We start from the raw sequence: 25,050 nt of genomic DNA on the forward strand, positions 1-25,050 counted from the left end.
CCCTTTTTATGGATTTTTATGATTGATATAGGAGAGTTCGCCAATCTCATTAGTGATGTCATATTCATTAATTTGCATATCACTAAGTGTCAAATTGGTTGGCAAATAAACAACTTAATAAACAATTGACAATTTCATGATTAGAATCCAAATTTTGAAAACTTTATAACTTTGTTATTTTATATCCAATTTTGGTTCTGTAAAATGTTTCATTGAGATGAAATAATTCATATTATGTATGTGAATTTATAACTCTTTTACTTGAAAAATAAATTTGTAGTGATTTTTATATGTAAAGTCTATTTTTGTATAAAATTATAATTAGAATTTTATGTACACACAGTCTAATTACTGAATATTTATTTAAAAATTCCATTGATAAAAATAATTTTATTGGCTATGTTAGGAACCAAAAGAATTTTTTAATTATCTTTAAAAATTAAAAAGTTATGATGATTTAAAGTTGATGCCCCATGCCACTCAATGGATTTTTTGCCAACCAAAACCAAATCACAGACCTGTAAGTGATTACATCACGAAGAACTCTCTGAGTCGATCTATTTTGTACTGATATATATGATAAGAGGTTCCATGTGCACTACAGTTATAAAAGAAATGTAATTTATTATAAACTATATACCGATTTCTATTTATGTCTCTCCTACAAGTAATCCTTGTCCGATGCCTTCACAATATTAGAACTTCGCGGGTCAAAGAAAAATCGCCAATGGATTGAATGAAAGGGTACTTTACGTCAGTTCCGGTAGGCGACACGCCCACTCTTGCACGCGGTAGCACTGTGTGAGCGTACAAACGAAAACATTGCACAACTATCGTGGAAAATGATATGTGTGAAAATATTTTGGAAGAATTAAGAACTCTTATCTTCCGTGGACGTGTGTAAGATGCGATTACGAAGACAAAAAACGAGGAAAGGTTGATCATACAAAAATATTTAAGTCACCCAACTCGGCTGTGATTGTTGATCATTGTTTACATCATAGTATATGGGTGTTCATACTATATAGAAACTTTTCATCATGACACTAGAAGAGAAATGTAGTGATCATTTTGATGACAATCTTGCAGCGGAATGTCTTGTCGCTATGTCGAGCAAAGTTTATTCTCCAGGAACAAGAACAGCTGATTCAAATATCCCAGATGTTGACTTGGTAACGAGAAGTGACAATAGTTCTTTGTTAACCGCCGCCAGCGTATTATCTAATTTTGGTAGTTACAGTCAAGCAAATACTGATCATGATTATCATAAGTCATTTCCAAAGTCTCTGCCACTTCAACCTTTGAAGCAAGATGAAAATTTCCATAGCAAAAACGACCAAATTCGACGATCTCGAAAACGTGCGAAAGCGACCACGCCCACCTCAGTTGAGACGTGGGTTATGGAAGATAACTGCGATGACGATATCGTTTCTCCTAAAAAGGCACACAAGTGTTATTATTCAGGCTGCAATAAAGTGTATGGAAAAAGTTCACATTTAAAGGCTCATCTCCGAACACACACAGGTATATATTTAGTACAGATGGGCGTGACCCACATGTACATTGTATCGAGTTTTGTTTTCATATATGGTATTTCTTCATAATTATTTTTAATTGATGTAACTCTAAGTGACTCAGTGTAATTTAAAACCACAATGGTAGTAAAAATTAATATTGTTTCTCATTTTATCAGAAAAAGCCCAATCTTATTCTGATATGGTACATGTACTAATTAAGTTGGAAAAGTTCATTTTTTAACCATATACAAGTATAATATAATTTTCAAATTAATTTTTTTTTTCAATTTAAAAATTTATAAAATGCCCTTTGATTCCTTGAATGAAATTACAAATAATAGCTATCTTTTTACCTCTTTCTACATATATATGTTCAGGAGAGTTCAGGAGATTAAGACTTCCCCTACCTTTGAAAGTGAAAAAGATGAATTAAAAACGATTCTCAATCTGATTTAGCTTAAAAGTGGTTGAGCTCTATTAGAGACATTGTCAGAAACCCATTGCTGTTTACACTTTGTACAGTTACTATGCATAGTCAACCTTGGGTTTCCAACTTCATGTTAAAAGCTGAAAATTTTGTCCAGATAACTGGTTCCAATCCCTTCCCTGAAAAAAATTCCGGTTACAGTCCTGATCTACATGTAGATTGATTTTCTAAAATCTGTTCAATTGTTTTGTGCTACATACAATGTATATATGGTTTAAGAATGTCAAAAAAAGTATGATTTAAGTTACATAGCATGTTTATTGACAGCATGATTAAATTCCCTTTCTAACACATATTTGATTGGAACAGCATAATTTCTTAGAAATTGATGCAGCATGCAACATGTATTTGAATTTGCATGATCGTTTGATGGGTTAGAGTATATTCATAGATGATACACAGGATGACACCAGTGCATGTTCTAATGCTAAATTCAGACTGCCACTATGTATAGGAACAGTAGATTAATTGTCGAATTTCGGTTATGTTACTTCTGTGTAAAGGCCAGAATGGCTTATCCTGTTCAAGAAATGTTCCTCATACCCATTTCCTGTTGTTTACGTAGACAACTTCATCAATGTCATCTGCAATGGAAGACAATGAGGGTAAACTCCTTGTTCCAGAGTTTAAGAAATTTTTGAATGCTAGGGGATAACATGTTCATTTACAAAAAATATAATCTTCTATGTAATTTTCATTGCCAGGTGAGAGGCCATTCCTATGCACATGGACTGGATGTGGTAAAAGATTTGCAAGATCAGATGAATTGGCAAGACACATCAGAACTCATACAGGTATTGATTTTTTTTTTAATGCAACAACTGATCACAGGGTGATAAGGATTTAAACTGAGGTTATATTTCTTTCTGATGTTTCAACTTTTACAAGTTTAAACTTTTTAACAACAACAGCAAGCATTATATTTTTAATGTAACTACCAGAGTAATATTTAATTGTGAAGTGTCCAATAGGCTTTTTTCATATTCACGACTTTGACTTTGTTTTTTAAAATTTTGAGCAAAGGGAAGTAACCTTCCAACCTGACGGACTAGTTTACTGTCTGATTGGAGCAATGGACTTGAAATTCAAATATTTGACTTATTGTAGCAGCGGTAAATACTTGGTTACTTTTGAATAAATTATTTCAAACAATTTAGCTACTTACTGAAGTGTAAATATTTATAATGTTTAAAAGAAAAATGTTTACTGTCAGGTGTTGGTGGGTTATGTCCCTTTGAAAAACTTGATAAAATGGCTTGCATTCAGTAAATATGAAATATGACAATTGAATAGTTCAGATAATTCCCACCCATCACTTCATACCAAGTTATAGTATGAACAGGATTTTCACTAGGATATTTACATGGTGAGTCTCATCACTTTTTGGAAATGAGAGTCCCAGATGAACTTGGTGGGTTCCACCCTTTTTTTTGGTTTTAAACCAGTTCGAAAGCTACATTCATTACTCTAGTGTGTACATCAGTACTTATTCTACATACATGTACAATCGTACAAACCATATCTCACTACAATTGTTGGTCATGCACATTACAGTACAGTTGTGGCTTCAAAGCTAGTTCATGATCATGCAAATTCTGGTCTTGTGACCTAATAAATTGTTACACAAATAGCTTTCTGCTTTGTTGATTTATATGTAAGGCTTTTAATTTCTTTTTCATACTAAATATACATTGTATCTTAATACATATACATGTATATTAAAATATATGTTAAAACACCTCATTTAATTATAAAGACACTTCTGATACATCAGTACATATATATGAAATAAATCTTTTCCTTTTAATATGAAGACATTAAATGTTTCAACAAAATATTGCAACTTTCCTTTCCTCAAATAATTCAAAATTGGACTTAAAACATTAGTTTTAATAAATTTGACCTCTGTCTAATCTCAAACTGTCACCCCAAGCCCTACAATCACCATTACTATGTAAAAATCTATCAGTTAGACTGACCCCCTTTGTGACTAGGTCTAACTCTGTTGCAGTATTCACAGTTAAACATAAAAGAAACAAGTAACACCTAATTAAAGTCAATCATAATTACTGATTATGAGTGTGTAAAGAGATAATCATCTTTCACCTAGACTGAGCCATAACTAGATCAAGTTCCTGTACATTATTTGGTTTAAACCTAATTCAAACAATAAATTTAGTGCCTTAATTAAATGAAGACCCAAAGAAAAAAGCCAACTGTAAAGTAAAATAACATTTATCTGAAGTATTTCTGGTTTTGATTGTGCAGTTGAGATGTTACAAAAGTGAAACGATGTACAAGTAACAAAAAATCCAGTTCTGAACAGATTTCATAGTGAAAATTTTGTTTTACTCATTTTAAAATTATTTGTTACAATATTTTATCAAATACTTGGTAAAAGAAATTGTATGATGAACATCATGTGTAAATATCTTTGTAAACTTCTGGTTGTTCGGTTGTCAAAAAAATGTTGAACAAACAGTTTTTCCACAATTTTTTGGATAGTTTTAATGATTTTTAAATAAATTACTTAGGATACAGCTGGCATTGTGGGGACTCACAATGTTTTAAGTTGGCACATCCAGCAAGTTTTTCTTGCTTGTAAGCCGCATATACACACCTTATCGAGAACCTTGAGTATGAATATATTGGAATGTTTTTGCAGGTGCAAATTACATGTTTATTATAAAGAAATAAATATAAAAATATAATAGGGGTCTTGGTCTTTCCCTATGAAATTGAAAACAGTTTCACAAGGTTTAAAAAAAAGCTTGAAAGTAACAAAAAATGAAAGTTTGCAATTGAAAATATGTTATCATTCAACATTATTATCAGTTTGCTGTATTTTGGTTGGTTTAATACCAAAGGGAGATTTTTTTTTCATCTATTACTCTCTTGTTAACATTCAGTATAATTAAGTTAATAACATATAGCATAGATGGTGACAGAGCAGTATTCCTTGGGGTTAAAAATGATTTTCTCTGGGCAATAAACTGCTCTATCACCTTATTAGCTATATGTTATTTATATAATAGGCTTAAACATTAAACTTTTGCCACCCTACATGTAATAACATATTTAATTGAATAATTTAGTGGCAATACTAGTGAATTTAGATATGCTGTGATTATGTTAATACTGAAATTGAATTAGGGAAAACAATAGAAAGAAAAAAAACTTAACTTTTCTATAGATGTTGAGGCCAAACTTTAAATAATGTTAAGTTTCCCCTTATTCGACCCAAGCTCCTAGCTTATGATAGGTAGGTAGGGAAAATATTTTGTTTCCCTAAAGTTCATATGATACTGTAAAAACCACAATCAAAGAAATGAAAAATGTTGCTTTGAAAATTAAAAAATATCTTGTTGGAGAATCTTCAATCAAATTATTTTTTTATGGATCAGTAGGGTAAGGGGAAACGAACTTACATTAATTTTAATTTTAGTCTCGTATCATAGATTTGAACAAAAATATAAAAAGAATTGAAATTGTTTAAAACAGTCTTTCTTTAAACATAGGAACTGTTTCAGTGCTGTTATTGTACTTATTTATGTGATGTATTTATGTTCACAAATTTCATGATAAGTAATTATTCATGAAAATGCTTGAAAGTAAAATTTTTGTATTTACCTTTTTGAAAAGATATTTAGAAATGTAATCCCCATATTAGTAATTTAGTAAATGATACCTTTTTCATTTGAAGGAGAGAAGAAATTTGAGTGTCCACTTTGTGACAAGAGGTTCATGAGGAGTGACCATCTAAACAAACATGCCAGGCGACATCCAGGTTTTGATCCTTCCATGATCAAGAAAAGATCAAGAAATGTGACACATGAAATTCCTACCTTTTCTGTTACCAGAGATTAACTTACCTTTCACCATGTAAAGGGTTTCAAGAGCTGTTTTTTTATGTTTAGTTCACATCTGTAATAGGTATATGTACATAATCTGATTTTGTAAGTTTTAATATGGCTTGGTTGTTTAAGGGCAACGTTAGTTTTGATACCTCTGGATGCAGGTTTAAATTCCCAGTATTTTGCTCCAGTAAAGCAGTTTAAAAAAAGAAATCTCAGTTTTTGTTTTGTTGTACTAGGATATAATTGAAATATGCCATAGGGCTATGACTTAATATGAAGGCAGAATAGTAGGGAGATTTTTTTATTAAGGTCAACATGAATTTCCATTTTCTGTAAGCTGTTTACATGTTTTGCTGGCAGAAGCTTTAATATATATTCTGAAACATGACCTGCTTTTGACAATAATATAGGTTTCTTTTCAAAGAGATAGTCTATGAAGTTACTTAGTTATAACCCAAGCTACTTGTACATGACAATTTATTAAACAAGTTTGTGCCAGTTGTACTATAAGTGATCTGATAGTGTCCAGAAGCTTTTTCTGACATTCATACCATGTGTAAGCTATTAATTCAGGGTTACTGCTTTCATTGATTATACTGTATACTGATTATTTAACTGTAGCCATTTATTTTAATAAAAAAAATGTTCTTTTAAGTTTATAGTAAAAGTTCCAAAGTTTAGGTCAAGTTAACTACCTATTATTGTGTTATTAAATTGTAGGCTCAAGGTACATTTGTACATGTTCTTGCATTTTCCACTCATGGGATAATTTGCTGTAACTTTTGCATGGTTTGAATTTTGGTCAGAGATGATGTGTTTCTTTTGGTTTTTTTTGTTTGCTTATTTGCACTGTAATGATACATTTTTAAATTTTTTTTCTTGGATTTGGTTGTTTCATGTATTCAAGCGACTTTGGTACACCCACTTTGTAATTGATATTGTCACTGTGGGAAAAGTTTACTTTGATGAACATTTTATTTACTTCTAACAAGTGTTAATTCAGAAACGCCATTGTTCATGCAACCATTACATTTGAGTTGCCATAAAAGAACTTCATCTTGGAAGGCTGTAAATAAAACATAGTGAATTTTCACCAAAATATAAGAATATCATGGAAAATACATGTAACATTTTTTTCATTGATCTTTATTTGGTGCATTTTTTGTTGATTTTATTTTTTCATCCGGAGGAATGCATATTTATTTGCTGTCTCATAACCTGAAGATCTGTTAATACTGTATCATCTCAGATAGAGTTATCTTTCCTTGTGTGATTGTACAGAGTGCTATTTGTTAGTAAGTTATTGTGAGAATGTGATATTTTTATTCACGTGATTTTTTTCTGTGATTTTTAAACCTGTTAAATCTCAATTTATTTATATCATATCAGTTGACATAATTATTCCTCATTGTAGGCATTCGTTTTGTATCATGTCAGGTATTACCATAAAACATTACAGTTCTAGGAATTGATGTACAATTTCAGGAATTGCTGCTATTTTGTCAGAATAAGTATATTTAGACCTGTATCAAATAAAGTTTACCCACTTTTAATTGTACAAAGGGTATTGTTACAGTCTTATTATATATAATATGTAGTTATGTTATAAACCATTACACTGTTTAGAATGGATGCTTTGATGTAAAAAAAATAACAGCCATTGTTTCATCAATTACTGATCAATAAGAAATGTTTATTTTTATATATATTTTAGTGTGTACAGCATCTTTACATTAATAGCTTTTACATAGAAATACTATTTTAGAAAAAAGTTCCAACCATAGGTTCAGTTGGATATGTCTTTATAACTTATTAATACCATAAAGTTGCAATTTTCCAGCCATATATTATTGGTCGTTTCTGTGACTAATTTACTTTTCCACAGTTTAAATTCATGATTCTTTCTTAGATTATATTATATCTTTCTAAAATCATATAATAATGTTCTTTAAAGAAAATATTAGAAGACAATTTAATATTTGCCCTACAGGTCTTGCCATGGAAATTTCAGTTTACAATAATGCATGTATTTCTGAGTTTTCAGCCGAAATTGATTGTTGACAGAGTTCTTAAAAGGCAAGTTTTTCAACCTTTTTAATTATTAATATCTACATTACAGTCCCAAATTATCTGGTTTTTTTAGATCTGATTGTATATAGGAATCTCTTTGTTGCTTATTTATCCACAAAACCATTGTATGTGTATAGTACTTTTGAAATGATAAGAATGTTTATATATTTTGATGTTTGACAATTGCAATGCAATAAACCTTGATATTAACTATCTGTTTTGTTACAAAAACCTTCGCTTGCCAGAGTTATTTTTTGGAAGGTACATGTTATGTACAATGAGCACATATTTAAAACATAAACTGAAGTTTTTTGGTTTTAAGTTCTTGCTCTATATTTAAGATGAATGGTGCCTCTACTTCTGTTCTTATTCCTGGGGTAATTCTTTCATTAGCATTCACCTAAGTAGCAGTCTTTATATAAAAAATCAGACAGGAGATGATTCATGCATGTCAAAAACCCACCGAACTCTCTTATTTCTTGTTCAGAAAGTGTTATAGATCACATAACCACTCTTAGTTTTTCATTTGGGGTTGTGCTTTTGAGGTAAAATTTATATAGATTGTACGTGAAATGTAAAAGTGAAACAGTTTGGACAAGTGTGGAACACCATTCAGTTATGTACAAATCTGGATTTTGACACAGCAAAAGAATTTGACCAGAATCAATGCAGCCTCTTTCTGGGCTCTTCATTCCTCTATAAGCACAATCCCAAAAATCAAACCAAGCCTTCCTTTGTGGGGTTTGGTACCTTGTGGTACAATTTTAAAGAGATTCGTTCACTTTTACTTTATTTAGTATCAGTAAAACAGAAAAAATGCTTGTTTCCGGCCCCTCAATTCTGTTCAATTCAAACCACAAACCCCCAAAATCGATCCCAGCGATCCTTTCTGTTGTATGGCACCTTGTAGTACAATTTCAAGGAGACAAGTTTACTTTTACTCAACTTATTGTCAAGACATCATGAAAATGCTTGTTTTCTGGCGTCTTTTTTGGCCACACATTTACAAAAGGTTCAAGTTATATCCCACATAATCAATCATAGCCTTTTGTGGTATAGCACCATTTGGTATAATGTCAAAGAGATCCATCTACAGATTAAGTTATTAAAGTTATTGTCGTGACATCAAACAGGCGCTTGTTTCTTTCCTCTCTTCTGCCACTAATTCCTAAATGGTCCAAATCATAACCCCCAAAATTTCCCAGCCTTCCTTTTGGTGTATGACAACTTGTGGGATCTATTCACAGTAACCGTTATTGTCCGGACTTCATGAAATTCCTTGTTTCTGACCCCTTTTTAGCCCATACTTGTAAAAAGATGAATGATACTTAGCTCACTTAAAACTATGGACAGAAACAATGAACACAGTTGCAAGAAAAAAAAGTATGCCACTGTCTTTAGGCCTTGGTGACAAGTTCTACTGCTGTTAATTGGCATGGTTGTAAGTCACATGAATATTAACACCTCTAAAGTATGTGCTTTTTAAACAAAACACACGAAAAAACAAAACAAAAAAACAAACAAACAAAAGCATAAAAAACCTGCGGACGTATAATGGTATAGCACTGCAGTGTACTCCTGGTCCTCGTTAATATCTTTAGAAATTGGTGTCTCTAGCAATTACTTTGGTTTTCTATAAATGTTCCTCATGTCTTGTACCACAAAAAATAATATGAGATTTATTTTAGAGGTTCTTATTTGAACTATTTAGGAATACGGTACCAGAAACAAAAATCTTCCTGTTGGCTATACAATAACTTGAGTAAAAGCATATGTGTCTCTAAAATCGAAGTACACGGGTCCATACCATCATAAATGTTATTTTGATGGATGTGGAATATTTGGGCCAAAAAAAGACAAGAAACTTACACTATCCTCTTGTTCAATCAATAATGAAAAGCGTATAATTTCTTTATAAGTCTCTAATTTCAAAAATTGGGAATAAGTAGTCTAAAAAGGACTTAACATAAAAATTCTTTTGTTTGGCGCAATAATTGATTAACAGCGATGGATCTTTAGATCCACAGATTTCATATTACTTACTGAAGATTTCAATTTGTTTTGGGGGTTGGGGTTATAATCGTTTCATAATTAGACTAAAATGGGGATCAGAAATAAGCATTTTAAAAAAAAATTCCTAATGATAGCCTTTTTCTTATCAATATATGATTAATTCAAATGGTTTCTTTAATATGCTTTATCTTACTGCATTGTAAAATGTTCCAATTTAAACTCCTTTTTCATGTTGGTCAAAATTCCAGTCCAATATTAAACTTAGTGGTAACTTAAATTGAATTCTATGAATTCTTTGATTGTTTTGTTATGCCAATTCGTTTTGAGGCATGAGGGCAGATATGGGTCTTGTCATGCCTAGTCCTTTAACCAATTTATTAAGCTTTAGCCTAATGACTTTGGGCTAAAAAAAAACCGAAAAATTATTTAACTTCTTTCGAGATCTATATTTGAATTAAGAATATTATGAAAATTGTAACAAATTTAAAAGTTCTATGAACACTGTCATTCTGTTTCAGAAACTCCTACTGTGTGAAACATATAACCACAATTCAAATGCATTGTTAAATCAACCTTGCATGTCATGTCCGTACTTGCCCTAACTGTTGGGTTCGACCCCTACGGTCGTATTAAGGTGCAACTATAGGTTAAGGTGCCCTTTATTCTACAATACAATTTATCCGCTATATATTTTTGTTATTTTTTAAAAATTGTATCAGAAGAATCCTTAATTTGTTTTCTGTTTTTCTTTGGCTGGCAATAAGAAACTATTTCTATAAAATTACACCTTCTTTTTTTTTACTTGAATGGAACGTTAACAAAATCACAATATATGTATGTACTTATACCTTTATAATTGAACATTTTTTTTGTGGTTCATTTGGTGGAAAATACAAAATGTTTACTTTCTTAAATGAATAGTCACGATAAAATTTATAGATAAATTAGATCCAGGATTCCAAGTGATAGGGCAGCAGGACAAAATAAGATCCAGGATTCCAAGTGATAGGGCAGCAGGACACCAAGCTGAGTGTTTTTTCGGGATTGTTTTGATGATTTACATGTATTAAATGATGAAAGAATCAATGCTTATAAATATTTTAATAACTTCACGTCTATGGACATTGATTCCCACATTTCAACTTGTGCTTTGTTAATTTTCTGGAGGAACCACACATGCCACACCCTACCTAAACCCTCCTATAACAAATGATTTTACTGCTTACAATTTCTGTTTTCCATATCAACAGGCTTGGATTATTTGCTGGTTATAAGTCAGCATGAACTAATGTTTTAATTATTTGAACACTACTTAGTTATTCAAATTAGATGTTAATATCTGAATCTGATTACAGGACGACAGCTTATTGTTGTTTCTATCTGAAAACAAAAGAAACAAAGATACAATAGAACACATACATTGATTTATAAATTTTTTGTATGCAGAAAAACCTGTTTTGAATTGAATCGTGTTCTTGGATATAAAGTTCCTACAAATCTTTTATTAAAGAAAGTAGAGAATTTCTAAAGAACATTTAAGTTAAAAAATAAGTTTTAATTTTAATACTTACTTTCCAAGTTTAGCAATTCGTCTTACAGGCATTGTTGTTTTGTCTGTTTGATTTTCTTGTATCATTTTGGTAAACATTATCAAAAATCTAAAAAAAAAAAAATAATAAAAAACAAAAACAAAAAACAAAAAACAAGAACAAAAAAAACAAAAAAAACAAAAAAAACTAGATTTGTATCAAATTAGTTAATTGCATTACCAAACATTGAAGTGGGTACTAGACTACATTTAACAATACAGTTATTCGTGAAGGAATAGCCACATAAACAAAAATAAATTAAATTAATTTTTCATATTATGTTCGCCAACAATCATCCAAAATTTCAAAATTATTTTCTGTAGTTTTTGAGGAATTGAAAGTATATTAATCATCGTGCGAGACTCCTAAGTAGAGTTTTTAAGGATGTTAAAAATCTCAACAATAATATAGGAGTGGCTTTCATCTGTCATCATGCACATACGAACTTTGAATTTTGCAAAATTAACACACTTTTTTTTCAACATTGGGTTTAGAAATTACAAGAGAATATTTATTAGATAAACGTTAAAGGACAAAAGCAACTCACATGGTCTTGTCTATTTCAATTACACATTTTTTTATTAATATCCAAAATTTTGTAATTTTTTTTCCGACATTTGGGTTAGTAATTACAAGAGAATCATTATTAAAAGTAAAGCGACAATAACAACTCACATGGTCTTGTCTATTTCTATTATACATTTTCCTTCAGGATTTCTAGAATATGCATGGTCAATTTTAGCATTAGTTTCATCGTCATATGATATCCAACTTTCATCTTTATCTTGAAATTTCCAACTAAATGCTACAGGTTTTTCTGGAAGAGGATTGATGATGATGAATATTAGAATAAAAGTATATTCGTTTAAAATTCAAACAGAAAAATGTCTCAGTCAAACTCATTTAAAAACACAAAAAAGATTAAAAAAAATAAAACTGTACAAATCATCATTACATACAAATATATTATAGGTATATACATAAAACATAAAATTCAATTCCCTTTTGATATTTCAACCTCTTAACAACAATTCAACATCATTTCAGAACAACAACTGCATTATGTTAGAACATGTATCTATCATCTCATAATTAATACAATAACTTAAAAAAATAAAATAAAAAAATAAATAAATAAATAAAACTATTTAATTTCAACAACCACAGCACAGACGATCATAAGCTAAAAATAGCTTTCTTTACTTTTACCCTTAATATCTTATCATGTCCTCTTGTACACGCATGTGTCTGGGGTTAAATTTAAATAAAATATTCTTGTCTTTGTCTTGCCGTAAATATCTTTAAAATCTCTCTATCGACTTTTTGGTAATCTTACAATATAGCATATTGAAGAATTATCAATTTATTTCATTCTTTAAATGGATACATTACAGTTATACTTACTTTTTCTTGAATGAGACGGTATAATAAGAGGGAGTTCAGATGTATCCTTATCCTTTTCTTCAATCTCACAATCTTCATCTTCAGATCCTATTGTTCTTCCATGTTCGCTGTACAAAAAGAAAGTATCCAAAAGAGGAAAATACATGCCTATATATAGCCTTTATACCATGATAAAAGCATAGTTTCGCAAGTATATAATTTCATTTAAAAGCAGTTGCCTAATTAACATAGGTACGACATGTTGTTTTAGGCGACGTTGATTGGTTTGGGAAATGAAAATAAGGTAAAATATAATATCAAGAAATACAACAGGCATACAATTTTACATTTCCATTACACTTCCATTTCCCCAAAACAACCAAGAGGAATAATGATTTTTATAATAACTATACACAAGTTTGGTAATCAACATAAATTTCTGTCTTCAAATACTATATCTAACCCGTATATATTTATTAAATAGCAGTTTAAAAAAGGCTAAAACATACCAGACTGCAACCTCGTAAATGTCATCACTACCAAACATATACACACCAAGTCTTCCTCGATCCCAGTAAACCTATAATCGTAATGGTAGATGCTGATTGATTCTTAAATTAACTTCCAACAAACTTACTTAAAGCATTCGTTTTTTCCGACGCAGTTGGTATAGTTTCGCTTTTTACCCTTTGATCTTAAGGACGCTCTTCTATGGAAACGCAAGTCACCTGATCGCAATTCTGTTTCCCCGATTGGCCAAATACTGATAACTGAGTGACGTTCGGAAAAACCATGTGCTGATTTTCTTGAATGAAATGTAGAAACTTACAAGTAAAAAGAACAAAATTTCACTGCGTCGGCTATCTTTTTTAACGATAGTACTGGTTTAAATTATTACATTGGGGAAGACATTTGATTGAAATGTAAATGTCATTGTCCCAAAACATGAGCTTTATAATGTATTAGAAGAATTTTTAAAGCACCTTATGATTTGAGGAATAATAATAAAAATGAAAAAGTAGACTTTTCTTACCGTACATTTCATTATACAATACTGATAAATAAAGGTACGGGTCCATAAATATAGGAGACATGTCAAATCAACATGGACCTATTTGTTTATAGTTCTAAAATGAATTGAATTCGACAACAAAATAGGACAAGGTAATCTTGTAGCGAAAATGTTTTAATCGTAATTTACCTTGAGAAGGCAAGAGGTTTTAGCGAGATGATTACATCAGCTTAGACTTATTTGCATAGACCTATAACCTTCAAATATGAACAGGCTTGTCATTTAAGTCTTACTTATTTAACAAATTATATTTTATTAATTTCGCTGTAATCTCACCATATTAGTTGTAATTTCTCCTGTAGCCTAAGTTTAACTTACAACAACTTTGCCATTAGATTCAACACGCAATACAGATCCCCTACTGCCACGTCCGCCATCTTGATCTCCAAACTTCCAGTCCTTACCTAATACATTTTTGTAGCAAATACGTTCATAAGTTATAATTTTGCTTTAAGTTTTATATCGAAAATTTTTATATGCATTTTTTTCACAAGTTTTCATTAATAAGTACCCTGTGATTATTATATGATTAAAGATGATGTGTTGCAATTGAACAAAACACTACACAGTTATATAATACATGGCATCTATCAAAGAAAAAAAATGAGAACAAAGACACCACAGACTATATAATAAACCTGAATAATATCTTCATCTACAATTCGACATAAGAGGAAAACTCATGAAGCCACTTATCATTCAGTATTGTCATTCTTTTATTTATTTGTCTAAGCATCCGTCTGCTCCTGTATATGGAGTTTCCTTTCAGAACATAAATACTACTTGAGGGTTTGGTAATGTTGCCTGGACTTCACGACTCAAAGATGCTTTATTTATCAACTACCGTTGCAGTCTGTGTATAAACTACGCAGACTTTTTGTATCGCGCTAAAACTCTAAAGGCTTCTGGAACAGGGTAATGTTGCTACAAGATTGAAGTCATCACTACAGAAGTTTTATGGTCGTCATCATGAACTCGTTATGGTGTATACATCTGCACCATGAAAACTGATTTATTCAACGGGTCATAGTTTTCCTTTCCTGGTTTGTCTACCCTGGACTTGACTTTTTATGAGCAACTCGGCGGGTGTTTCTAGAAAAAACAGAGGACGCTTACCCTGCCGGTGCACCTGGTCCATGCTCCCAGTTTTTAGTGGAGTCCGAGTTGCTCATTCGCTTTTGTTTCTTTGTATCTATGATTTTAGTTACTTTATGTTCTTTGTTGTGTATTTCTGTTTTTCATGTCTGGTCTTTGTCCCTGGGTTACATTCTTTAGATTAGGTTCCCTTGATTACTCTTTCTACATAAAATCATTTTATTGTACAGTCTACCAGTATTCTAATAATTGCCAATTTAACATTAGAATATGAGTAGTGACTGAAAGATTGTTTCTTTTGTCCCGTCGTTAACAAACCAGACGTAAGTTAAAAACAGACAACATAATCTGTAGCACATAATGTGAAACTAAGAGTTACCTCTCTTGACTTTACAACCAACAGCGATTATCTCATCTATAAGTCGCCGAGGTTCGTTAACAGGTTTTATATCATATAAATGTCTTCTGTCATCATAGGTGTAACGGTTTTGATTACCACTATCCCATTCTACCCATATCATTCCTCCTATTAGACAAAAATAACTTGAATTGTTGTGATCAGTGTTTTGTTTATACATATAAAGAGGAATATCATCTTGTTAGTAGTCTTACGTTTTTGTACGAACTCAAACTTCGGATTGTTTTCATTCCACGTGAAATACCACAACATAACTTCACAGTCGGTTAAAGAAACCATATCATAGCCACTTAACAGTTACACATTAATAAGACTAGTAGAAAATCAATATTCATAGCTTAATACATGAAATATTTAATGAAATGCAAAAATACCACTCATACTGTTATTGCAAATTCCGGTATTCTGTGCATTTCTCCAAGGCTTTGCTTCTTGTCAGCAGAATTAGAATCAAAAACACAGGAAGTACGATGTAAAGTGACACATTTTCTCGCAGTTTATGTATTTTTCCTTTTTCTATAATCTTTCAAGACAATATCCAATTACGCTATATTGGCATTAATATTGTATTGGTAAGTACTTATATGTATTACCGTCATTGTCCTCGCCTATTACTGTTCCTGCCATATTTGAGTCCTGATTTTTCCAATGCCAGTTTGGTCCTCGTCTTACTCGAGTCCCAAGTCGTATAGAAGGATTTATCGGATTTCTAAACTTTCCGGGATACTGACTCCTTGGGTCTAACAGTAACATTACATTATCTGTTACATCATCCTAAAACATGAACTTCGTAATAGAAAAAAAATATTTTTGAATAGAGAGAAGAAAGATTTAAAACAAAATAAACTGGCTAATCCAAACAATTCTTTTGAAAACATCGTCAATGCAAGATTAAGGAAAAAAAGAAATCAAAAAGCATGACTATGATGGAGAAAATACATAAGAAAACAAAATACCCTCGATTTAAATATATAAAAATATAAACACTAAAGTAGTATATAAATTACAATTGTTTAAACGTGATCAAACACACCAACCGGTACTCCAGAATATAATGTTTTTAAACATACATAAGTATTTAAAATCTGAAGTTCACTATCAGCAGCAAGTATTGTTGACTTGACCATGTTTCTATCTACATCTGCAGAACATTGGAGCTGATGTGCTATTTCCGATGAATTTTGCTGAAAGTTAAAGAAGAGACTGAAAGTAATTACTCACTGCGTACTGATGGGACTGGGCAATAAGAGATTCCAGGCCTTTTGAATGAATTGAACTGGACAAATCAATTGACAACGTATATTCCTGCTTTTTATTTCTGCCATGTTAATTAACAAATGGCAGAGAAATAAATCTTTATCATTAGCCATTGTAGTTTTAGACCCTCGTCTCCAGATAAGCAATACAAAGAGTATGTTGCGTGTATTTTTAGTCCTCCAATTTATTAATTATGACAATATTAGTTACCATTGATTTCGTTAAAGCAGGTGTATAAGCCAATATGTGTTACAAAATAGTAGTGTTTCGGTGACCAAAGTCGCTCATCTAATGTGGACTGTTCATATTGGGTATTTGAATAAAAAGCCGATGATGTATGGATACCATCTTAATGTTTAACGTTCACAAAGATAGCCTACAATATTCTAAATTCATAACCGTTTATTTTCTTTTCATTCTACATTCAGTCTACTGCAATAATACTATCTGTGGTATTATTGTTGATACAAATCATAATCTTACCAAAATTTCAGTATGTCTACACATACGGTGGATCTCATCTGGAGGTATGATCTTTCCACAAGTATTTTCTGCCACCCTTTTTAATACCTACACAAAATTACATCCCATAAAAAATGAGTACGGTGTCATCTGAGATGAAATAACATATTTCGTATCAAATGACTACGAAAAATTCAGAAGATCACAAATAGATAATCATAAACATTTCTGAAAAACTAAAAATGTTCTTAACAAAACCTCCGCATCATTTTCAGAGTGAAATGTTAGATAGTTCCAATGTTCTAATTTATAAACAAGTTATCGGTTTATACATTTCGAGTTATTGGTGTGGCAGTGTCAATAAAACTTACATCTGTTGTGACTATACCAAGAGGTACACAGAATACTCTTATCCCCCTGTTAGAAATATCTGATACCACTTTATTTATTTCATCATCTCTGTCTTTGTTACCCTACAATTTAAAGACATATAAAAAGTATTTAGTCGTAGACAACCTTTGTTATCGGTATATAGATATTTTCATCATTTTGCAAAAAGGACATGTCTTTCAGTTAGACACATTGTTTCCAGAGAAAAATGTAAACGTACAGCTTTAACATCAATGGTATTTAATGGATGCGTTATCTGAACATAGCATAACATATTGAAATACAAAATATTACCAATAAAAATGAGACAGCAAGTTCCTTAGAAACATCTCTATCTTCTTCATTCGGTGCTTCAACTCTGGTTGGTAAGCCATCGGTGACCACAATAATCCTTGCTTGAAAATCATGATTAGATATTGTTGAACTACCTAAAACAACATACGTTACTTATGTAAATTAGGAAGGAAAACTATTTTTCACAGTACTGTACTACCAACTTTCAATTGTTTTTTAAACCAATTACAAAATTGATTAGAGCAATAGTATGAAGTATTTTTTCAAGCAACTACAATAGTTCTACCTGGTCCATGCTCCCAGTTTTTAGTGGAGTCCAAGTTGCAAATTTACTATTGTTTCTTTTTATGTATTATTTTGGTTATTTCATGTTCTTTGTTGTGTGTGTTTTCCTTGTCTAGTCTTTATCCCTGGATTGCATTCTTATGTTTTCCGCTAGAATCATGTTTTTTTTTATTAATCTTCCACAAAATATCCCTGAATATATGAATCATTTTATATCCAAGTGCGTGAATCAACCTGAAATGCTGAAAGAGTGATATGATGTCAATCCATGACTGTAACAATGGAACAAACATAACGAATAGTAGTAAAAAGGAATGTTATAACATATACTTCATAATACAATTTTAATCACTTTTAAGGCGCAGTGCCACGAAAGCCTTGAAAACTCGAGAAGACACCAGTAAATACTAAGACAACATGACTTAAAAAAACTTTAAATCTGTAATCAGATATATGATTCTAAGTTCTAAGGGCCATCAGAACAGAGGTATGATTTGAACAACAGACATATAACTAATCAAATATGAAGTATCAAAATGAAGTACTTACTATGGGAAACACCGGATAATGCCATTAGAAGCCCCGCTGCTAGAGGTGAGGGACCACTAGGTTTTAACTTGTCTAGAGAAAAAAATCTGAATTAGTACCTAGGTTAAAAATACCAATCATATGAAAATTGCACATTTCGGTATGCTGTACACGTGTTTTATGGATTAAGCTCTCATCATCACCATAAGAACCTAATTCGCAGCAGATATATTACATTGTGTTTAAATATCTTTAATCAAATCCTAAAAATAAATGTTGGGAATTTATGTGCTGTTTTGTATTACAGTTTGGATTCTACTGCATTCTATTGGATCTATTTAGCAATATGTTTCAGCTGCAAAATGTTGATTTAACCGATATACATAAATCTTTAGTTAATATGTTACCGATTGCTGTTCTGATTTGGTTATAATCAATAGTTGGTTTTAATATCAACTTTGTTTCATCTCCAAAACAGGCCAATCCTACATTGTCTTGAATACCCACTCGTGAGAAGACTTGCTGTAGACCTGAATAAAAAACGTAAATGACAAAAGTAGTTCTGACACATGTTGCAATGTATCTTATCAGATTTAGTTCGTGTTTTTATTTGGTAAGCAATTACTAAGCATTCTCTGATTTTGATCATTATTTAATTATGACTCAAGTCACGCAATAGTAAGTTTCAATGTTCTCGTAAAAACTTATTATGAACTGAAGAATAAAAGAAGAGGACATGCATGGGCAATCAAACTGAAACAAAATGTATGAAATCACAAATTCAAACACTGTTGAATCCGATCTATATTCAGATCATTGTCTACTTGAGCATGATAAAATCTTGAATGATAAACTATTACAAATGAACGTGATGGACATTTATTTTGTTTAAATATAAAATCGCACACAAGAGCAAAAGCGTTTTTTTTTATTGAAGGGTCACGAACCGTCTAAGTAGCTTTTAGTTATCTTCAACATAGTGGAGAATTTTTCCCCACGCATGCTGTCGGAGACATCTAACAACAACATGTAATAATGGCCACGTCCGCCGCTTTGTGTCAATGAATTCACAAGTCCTCCAAAAGCAACTGAAATGATAAATTAAAATAGCAGAATACTGCTTTAAGGTTAAGTTCATATTGAATTTAATCAGGTAATTGTCCATATATTATGATGAAACGAAAAGAAGTGGGTTCTTTGATCGATAAATTCTAGTGTTTGAAATAAAAATGGCATGTACAACAATACAATTCAAAGAACTCTGTGTTGTTATTGATAACAATAACAATTAAATAAGGATACCTTGCAATTCATTCATTAGGAAAACTTGATGCCACTCCATCAGACTTCGAACTTGTTTTTTACCTTCAAAGTCTGAAAAAAAAATGTGTCTTACGTGGAACCTACAAAGATATTTTTTAGATACTGGATATGATATATACATTGATGGTTAATTTTTTATGGTTAAAAAAAACTTGGAAAAATAGTAGAAAACGGAAATAAACAAAAAACATGCACAACTAAAAAGAAAGTCATGATATATACTGAAATTAAAAACGAAATAGAACAGAGAAAATAAGCAGTTAAACACCCATTTAAACTCGAGGCATTTAAAAAGTGCATCGTAATTTTTTGCATAAACATTACCCTTCGAGATGCTCATGTTTGCTAGCATAAAGACGGAGATCGACAAAACTTGCCTTAAAATAATCCTTTCAACAGTTAATCGAATCAAGTTTAGCATTATAAATGAATAATATAACGAATGTACATTAAGCGTCTTATGATAGTTTTATTATTGATGCATAAATTTTTTGCATAAACATTACCCTTCGAGATGCTCATGTTTGCTAGCATAAAGACGGAGATCGACAAAACTTGCCTTAAAATAATCCTTTCAACAGTTAATCGAATCAAGTTTAGCATTATAAATGAATAATATAACGAATGTACATTAAGCGTCTTATGATAGTTTTATTATTGATGAACAACCCACCTCTTTCAGCAATATCAGCCATCGTCATCATCCTTGACGGCATCCTTGCCCCAGGAATATTGTCCTTGGATGAACTGGAAACACGGGGAACATTAGCATGACGAGTGCAAAGTATAGTTGCTCGAATCTTTCAAAATGATAATTATTATGAATTCTATATAAAATACTTGATATTGACGACTACTTATGATGTCTAGGTGTTGACAAGTTCCTGTACAGCTTTAAAAAGTTTTGTATCACGAAGAAGGCTTACGTTTAAACGTTATAAACAACTAGAAAGACTTGAAATCTTTCAATATACTAGTAAATCATTTATATCTTATGATTAATACTTAAAGATTTATTATTAAAAAAAAGATAAATTTAAATAAAACCAATCTTTAGATAACATAATGATACCTGCCACTAGGTTCCACAACTACAATATTAGGAGGATCTTCTAAGGTTTGGTTGTCCGGTGTCTGTAAGGCAGAGTCTACTACGTTACCTTGGAAACATTCAGCTTTCTTGAAGAAACAACCCCTATTGTCATAATTATCATGGGTAGTCCGTCGTTTAAATCCATCAACAGACCTTTTAATCGGAGGAAGTAAGGATGTATCAATTTGTAGCTTGAGGATTCTTCTTTGACTGTTATTAACTGACTTTTTCGGTGGTGATGTTGGTTTTGGTGAAAGTTTCTTGATATCATTTCCCAACTTGAGGCTTTTCGTCACCATTCTCGTTTCCAATGAATGAATCTGAGTATTTTCTCTTTTCTCAATTGTTTCTTTTTGCTTAGTTATTTCTTTTCTACGATCATAAGATGGTTTATTGTCGTTTTCTTGCTTTTCAATACATATAGTGTCTTCAGGAATGTGGATTTGCATAGCAAGTGTATCAACTTTATCTGATATTGACTTCATTATACTTAGGAATGATTTAAGTGTGGTCGAGTTGCGTCGTTTTCTTTCCTCTATCTTTGCAACGCATTTTTCAAAATCTGTTCATTAGAATAAAAATTGAACACCCAATTGTGTTGAGAATCGTCATGCAGGATTGTGTTGACGTGTTTGTGGAGAAGAACATATTTTGTTCAATTATAAATCTCAATTTATTTTTTTAAATACCCGAAAATAAAATTTCTATTTCATTTCATAAATCGAAAAAATGAAAGCTTTTTAATGCATAAGAAAATAACTAACTGTAAAGTCAAGTAAAACACGTCTTTATAGGTTATAGAGGTATCATATCTACAAATACCGAATGTGAAGTCTACTCTACCAGACAAGTGATCGACGATCGTTAGTAAATGTAACGTTCCAGTCTATGAGGTATCCAAATCATAAAAATTCATCTACGATCTTTTCAATAAAAAACAAAAAGATAAACATGCAATTGATTATAAAAAAACAACATTAACAAACCTTTTATTTTCTCTGTTCCCATAGACAGCATGCTATTTCTGAAATACATATCAAAGTTCAAAGGAAATAGAATAAAATAAAATGATTATTAAACACTATAAATAAGACAATTACTACTCTCTTAAAACAAAATGGTTTCAAATTAGAATCATACATTATACTGTCACAAATATTCCCGAGGTTAAATTTAACCATATTTATATAGATAATATTACTAATCCATAATGTATGGGTACAATACTAACCTAGTTGTATTAGAGGACTCAATTCTGTTTTTTATCTGTTGATGCTTATCATTTACATCGTCCAGCATCACGCTGATATTTTCAATCTTTAAAAGAAGGCACATTATTCCCCAACTGACGAGTGACCAAAAACGTCAAATCATCTGATAACTGATGTATAGTGTCTGCCAATATTTTGACTAAATTTAAATAATTGCACATTAAGATCATTCTTTTCGATGACTTATTCATATTATACTATTAAATACATTCTGTGTAAGAATCAGGCAATGGATGGCACATCATAATTTTCAATTCTTTTTTTTTGCCTTAAATATATTCAATACATCTAGAAAACAACTGAACAGCTATTTAAATTTATCCCGAAGCATCTGTGACATAGATATGTTTTGACTGATTATATAAGGAAAACGTGCAGGAAAATTTTAGTGAATTTAAACTAAATTTGACCTATCAATGTTTTAAAAAGGCAAACTTTAAAAATACTTTGACAGTGATTTCTTGGGGTTTCGAGGTATAAATACTTGGATAATGCAATAAAATCTCTGTGTATTTTTTCTTCCTGTGCCACACCTTATACACATTTTGCCTGATTCTTAGACGGAGGAGTACTTAAGTACTATTGTCATCACCATGATATTACTGACCAATAGAATTTTCATTATAGTGTTTTACTATGATTAGCGTCCCCCAATTGCACGTTTAAAACTTATAGATGTCTTCCACCGTACTTTATCTTGAGCAACGACTTCTTACCCTTCTGGAACACTTAAGTTCGACTAGGGTTCGTTTTTTATTCTTTTTTATTGTACGTTTTGTTTTTCATTTGTTTTAATTTTGGTGTGTCCGAACTTACATAATTTGGTTTTTTTTTGGTATAGAAAATTGCCGAAAGATTAACTAAAGATTTGATGTCAAAGGTCATATTGAAACCCATGAAAACGCTGTCTTCTCGTTTGTGATTTTGTTTTTATTTATATATATATTAAACGTTTACCGTTTCTTCGATGACGGAAGTCATTTCATTTTATTTCCATCCGCTCCAAGTTAAATAATGGAAAACTGTCACTTGAATAAAAAAGGAATCACTTAGAATTACTAAAAATTTATATAATATGAACATGTATGATATAGGAAAGCATTAAAAAAATAATATAATGTTCTAATAGTCCCCATGTTAAATTATAACGATAAAATGGCGTTAATATTTCAATTATATTAACATGTCAATAAAATTAAAATAATGAATATTATTACGCGTAAGACATGACTTAAACAGAAAACAACGATTTAACATATAATGGCGTGGTCTGATTTCAGTTCTGCTGTTTGCTCAGCCGAAGTAGCTTAGCTTATCTTATGTCGATTGCTCTATATCATATTTACACTTTTCCTTTAATATTTGAATATAAACATGAGTCATGACAATTGACTTTCGTTTTTGTGGAAAATTTAATTCCCCATCATAAGTAACTTATTATCAAATTGGCCTTTTTTTCGATATGTTTTCATAAGAATTTAATATGTACATTTAGACCCACATGTAAATTTGCAATTACATATCTTATAGAAGAAAATAACTTACAATTACATTCATAACGTTTTTAAGTTATACTTCCTATTTCCTAAAATAGTTTATAAACTTTATACGTGACGTCATAGCTTATTATATATGGTTTACTCACAAGCTTTTCAAAATATTTCTTCGAATTTTAGTGAAATATGAAAGAGGGCAACCATTTCAAAATTTAAGGCACCAACATTATAAATATTGGTACGTTGAACTGATTGTGTTAGACTGCTTTAAAATTGAGATAGGCCACCGAACTTCATCTTGACATAACTAGTGTTGAAGCATTTTATTTAAAGATATAGGGATATATTTTTTCAAACTAAACGAATTATTTCCATACATTCATGAATAAATTATGAAAAAGAATTGTTATATCACATAATTTCATGACTGCAAAAGAAATTATGTTGATCTTATAAACAAATATTACCAGTACAAATATATAGTGCCGAATACATTAATATCTCTTTTGCAAAAAGTTTATATATTTTGTTTATCTTTTGGTAATTGTAATCCTACATGTTTTATGTTTTGTACGTCATTTATCGTACTATCTAGATGACAGGTGCGTAAGAAATTGCCACATTGAGGGTTGAAAAAAACAAATGTATTCTGCTGTGCTACTATTACGATTAAGAAATAAACTTTCCAAATATTTGATTCTAATGCTGCTGATGAGAAAGGGTAATCAAGGGAACCAATATTCTAGCGGAAATCAAAAGAATGTAATCCAGGGACATAGATTAGACATGGAAAACAGACACACACAACAAAGAACATAAAATAACCAGAATAATATGTACAAAGCAACAAAAGTACATGAGCAACTCGGACTCCACCAAAAATTGGGGGCATGGAGCAGGTGCACCTGTAGGGTTAGTTCCGAGCTGCTCATAAAAAGTCAAGTCCTATGTAGACGGATGAGGAAAGGAAAACTACGACACGTTGAACAAGTCGATTCTCATGGTGCATATAGATACACTGTAACGCTCCATAAAACGTCTGTGGTGATGATTTCAATCTTGTAATAACATAATCCTGTTCCAAAAGCCTTATTGTTAGAAGTCGTGCGCGGTACTAAAAGTCTGCATTAGTAGTACAAATCCAGTTTTG

At 31.1% G+C, this 25,050-nt stretch overlaps 2 protein-coding genes across 10 annotated transcripts; one reads left to right on the forward strand and one right to left on the reverse strand.

Moving 5' to 3' along the window:
• The first annotated feature begins 748 nt into the window (after positions 1–748).
• Positions 749–8,142, forward strand: LOC148622237 (uncharacterized). Its single transcript, XM_088571943.1, has 3 exons — positions 749–1,524; positions 2,709–2,798; positions 5,708–8,142. The coding sequence occupies exons 1-3, from the start codon at positions 1,041–1,043 to the stop codon at positions 5,869–5,871; spliced, it is 738 nt and encodes a 245-aa protein (XP_088428069.1). The 5' UTR covers positions 749–1,040; the 3' UTR covers positions 5,872–8,142.
• On the reverse strand, positions 2,265–24,007 carry LOC148622238 (uncharacterized). Of its 9 annotated transcripts, XR_015920608.1 has the most exons (23): positions 23,950–24,007; positions 23,362–23,432; positions 22,365–22,450; positions 22,120–22,157; positions 21,113–21,695; positions 20,714–20,787; positions 20,020–20,091; positions 19,665–19,805; positions 19,125–19,247; positions 18,739–18,810; positions 17,905–18,038; positions 17,592–17,693; positions 17,242–17,328; positions 16,572–16,685; positions 16,095–16,275; positions 15,463–15,609; positions 14,307–14,392; positions 13,426–13,496; positions 12,938–13,044; positions 12,209–12,350; positions 11,516–11,602; positions 11,171–11,324; positions 2,265–2,588 (listed from the first exon to the last, which is right to left on the reverse strand). XR_015920608.1 is itself a non-coding variant. In XM_088571934.1 (22 exons), the coding sequence occupies exons 2-22, from the start codon at positions 23,383–23,385 to the stop codon at positions 11,321–11,323; spliced, it is 2,475 nt and encodes an 824-aa protein (XP_088428060.1). In that variant the 5' UTR covers positions 23,386–23,432; positions 23,950–24,007; the 3' UTR covers positions 11,027–11,320. The 9 variants fall into 9 exon arrangements, 8 of the variants coding, with proteins under 8 accessions (XP_088428060.1, XP_088428063.1, XP_088428061.1 ...); XM_088571934.1 differs by lacking the exon at positions 2,265–2,588 and having other exon boundaries at positions 11,027–11,324; XM_088571937.1 differs by lacking the exon at positions 2,265–2,588 and having other exon boundaries at positions 11,027–11,324; positions 22,365–22,543; positions 23,950–23,998.
• Between the last annotated feature and the right edge of the window lie 1,043 nt (positions 24,008–25,050).

The sequence above is a fragment of the Perna viridis genome, chromosome 3, assembly GCF_037379345.1.
Source record: "Perna viridis isolate PV_CMFRI_1.1 ecotype Kerala chromosome 3, ASM3737934v1, whole genome shotgun sequence".
Lineage (NCBI taxonomy): Eukaryota > Metazoa > Mollusca > Bivalvia > Mytilida > Mytilidae > Perna > Perna viridis.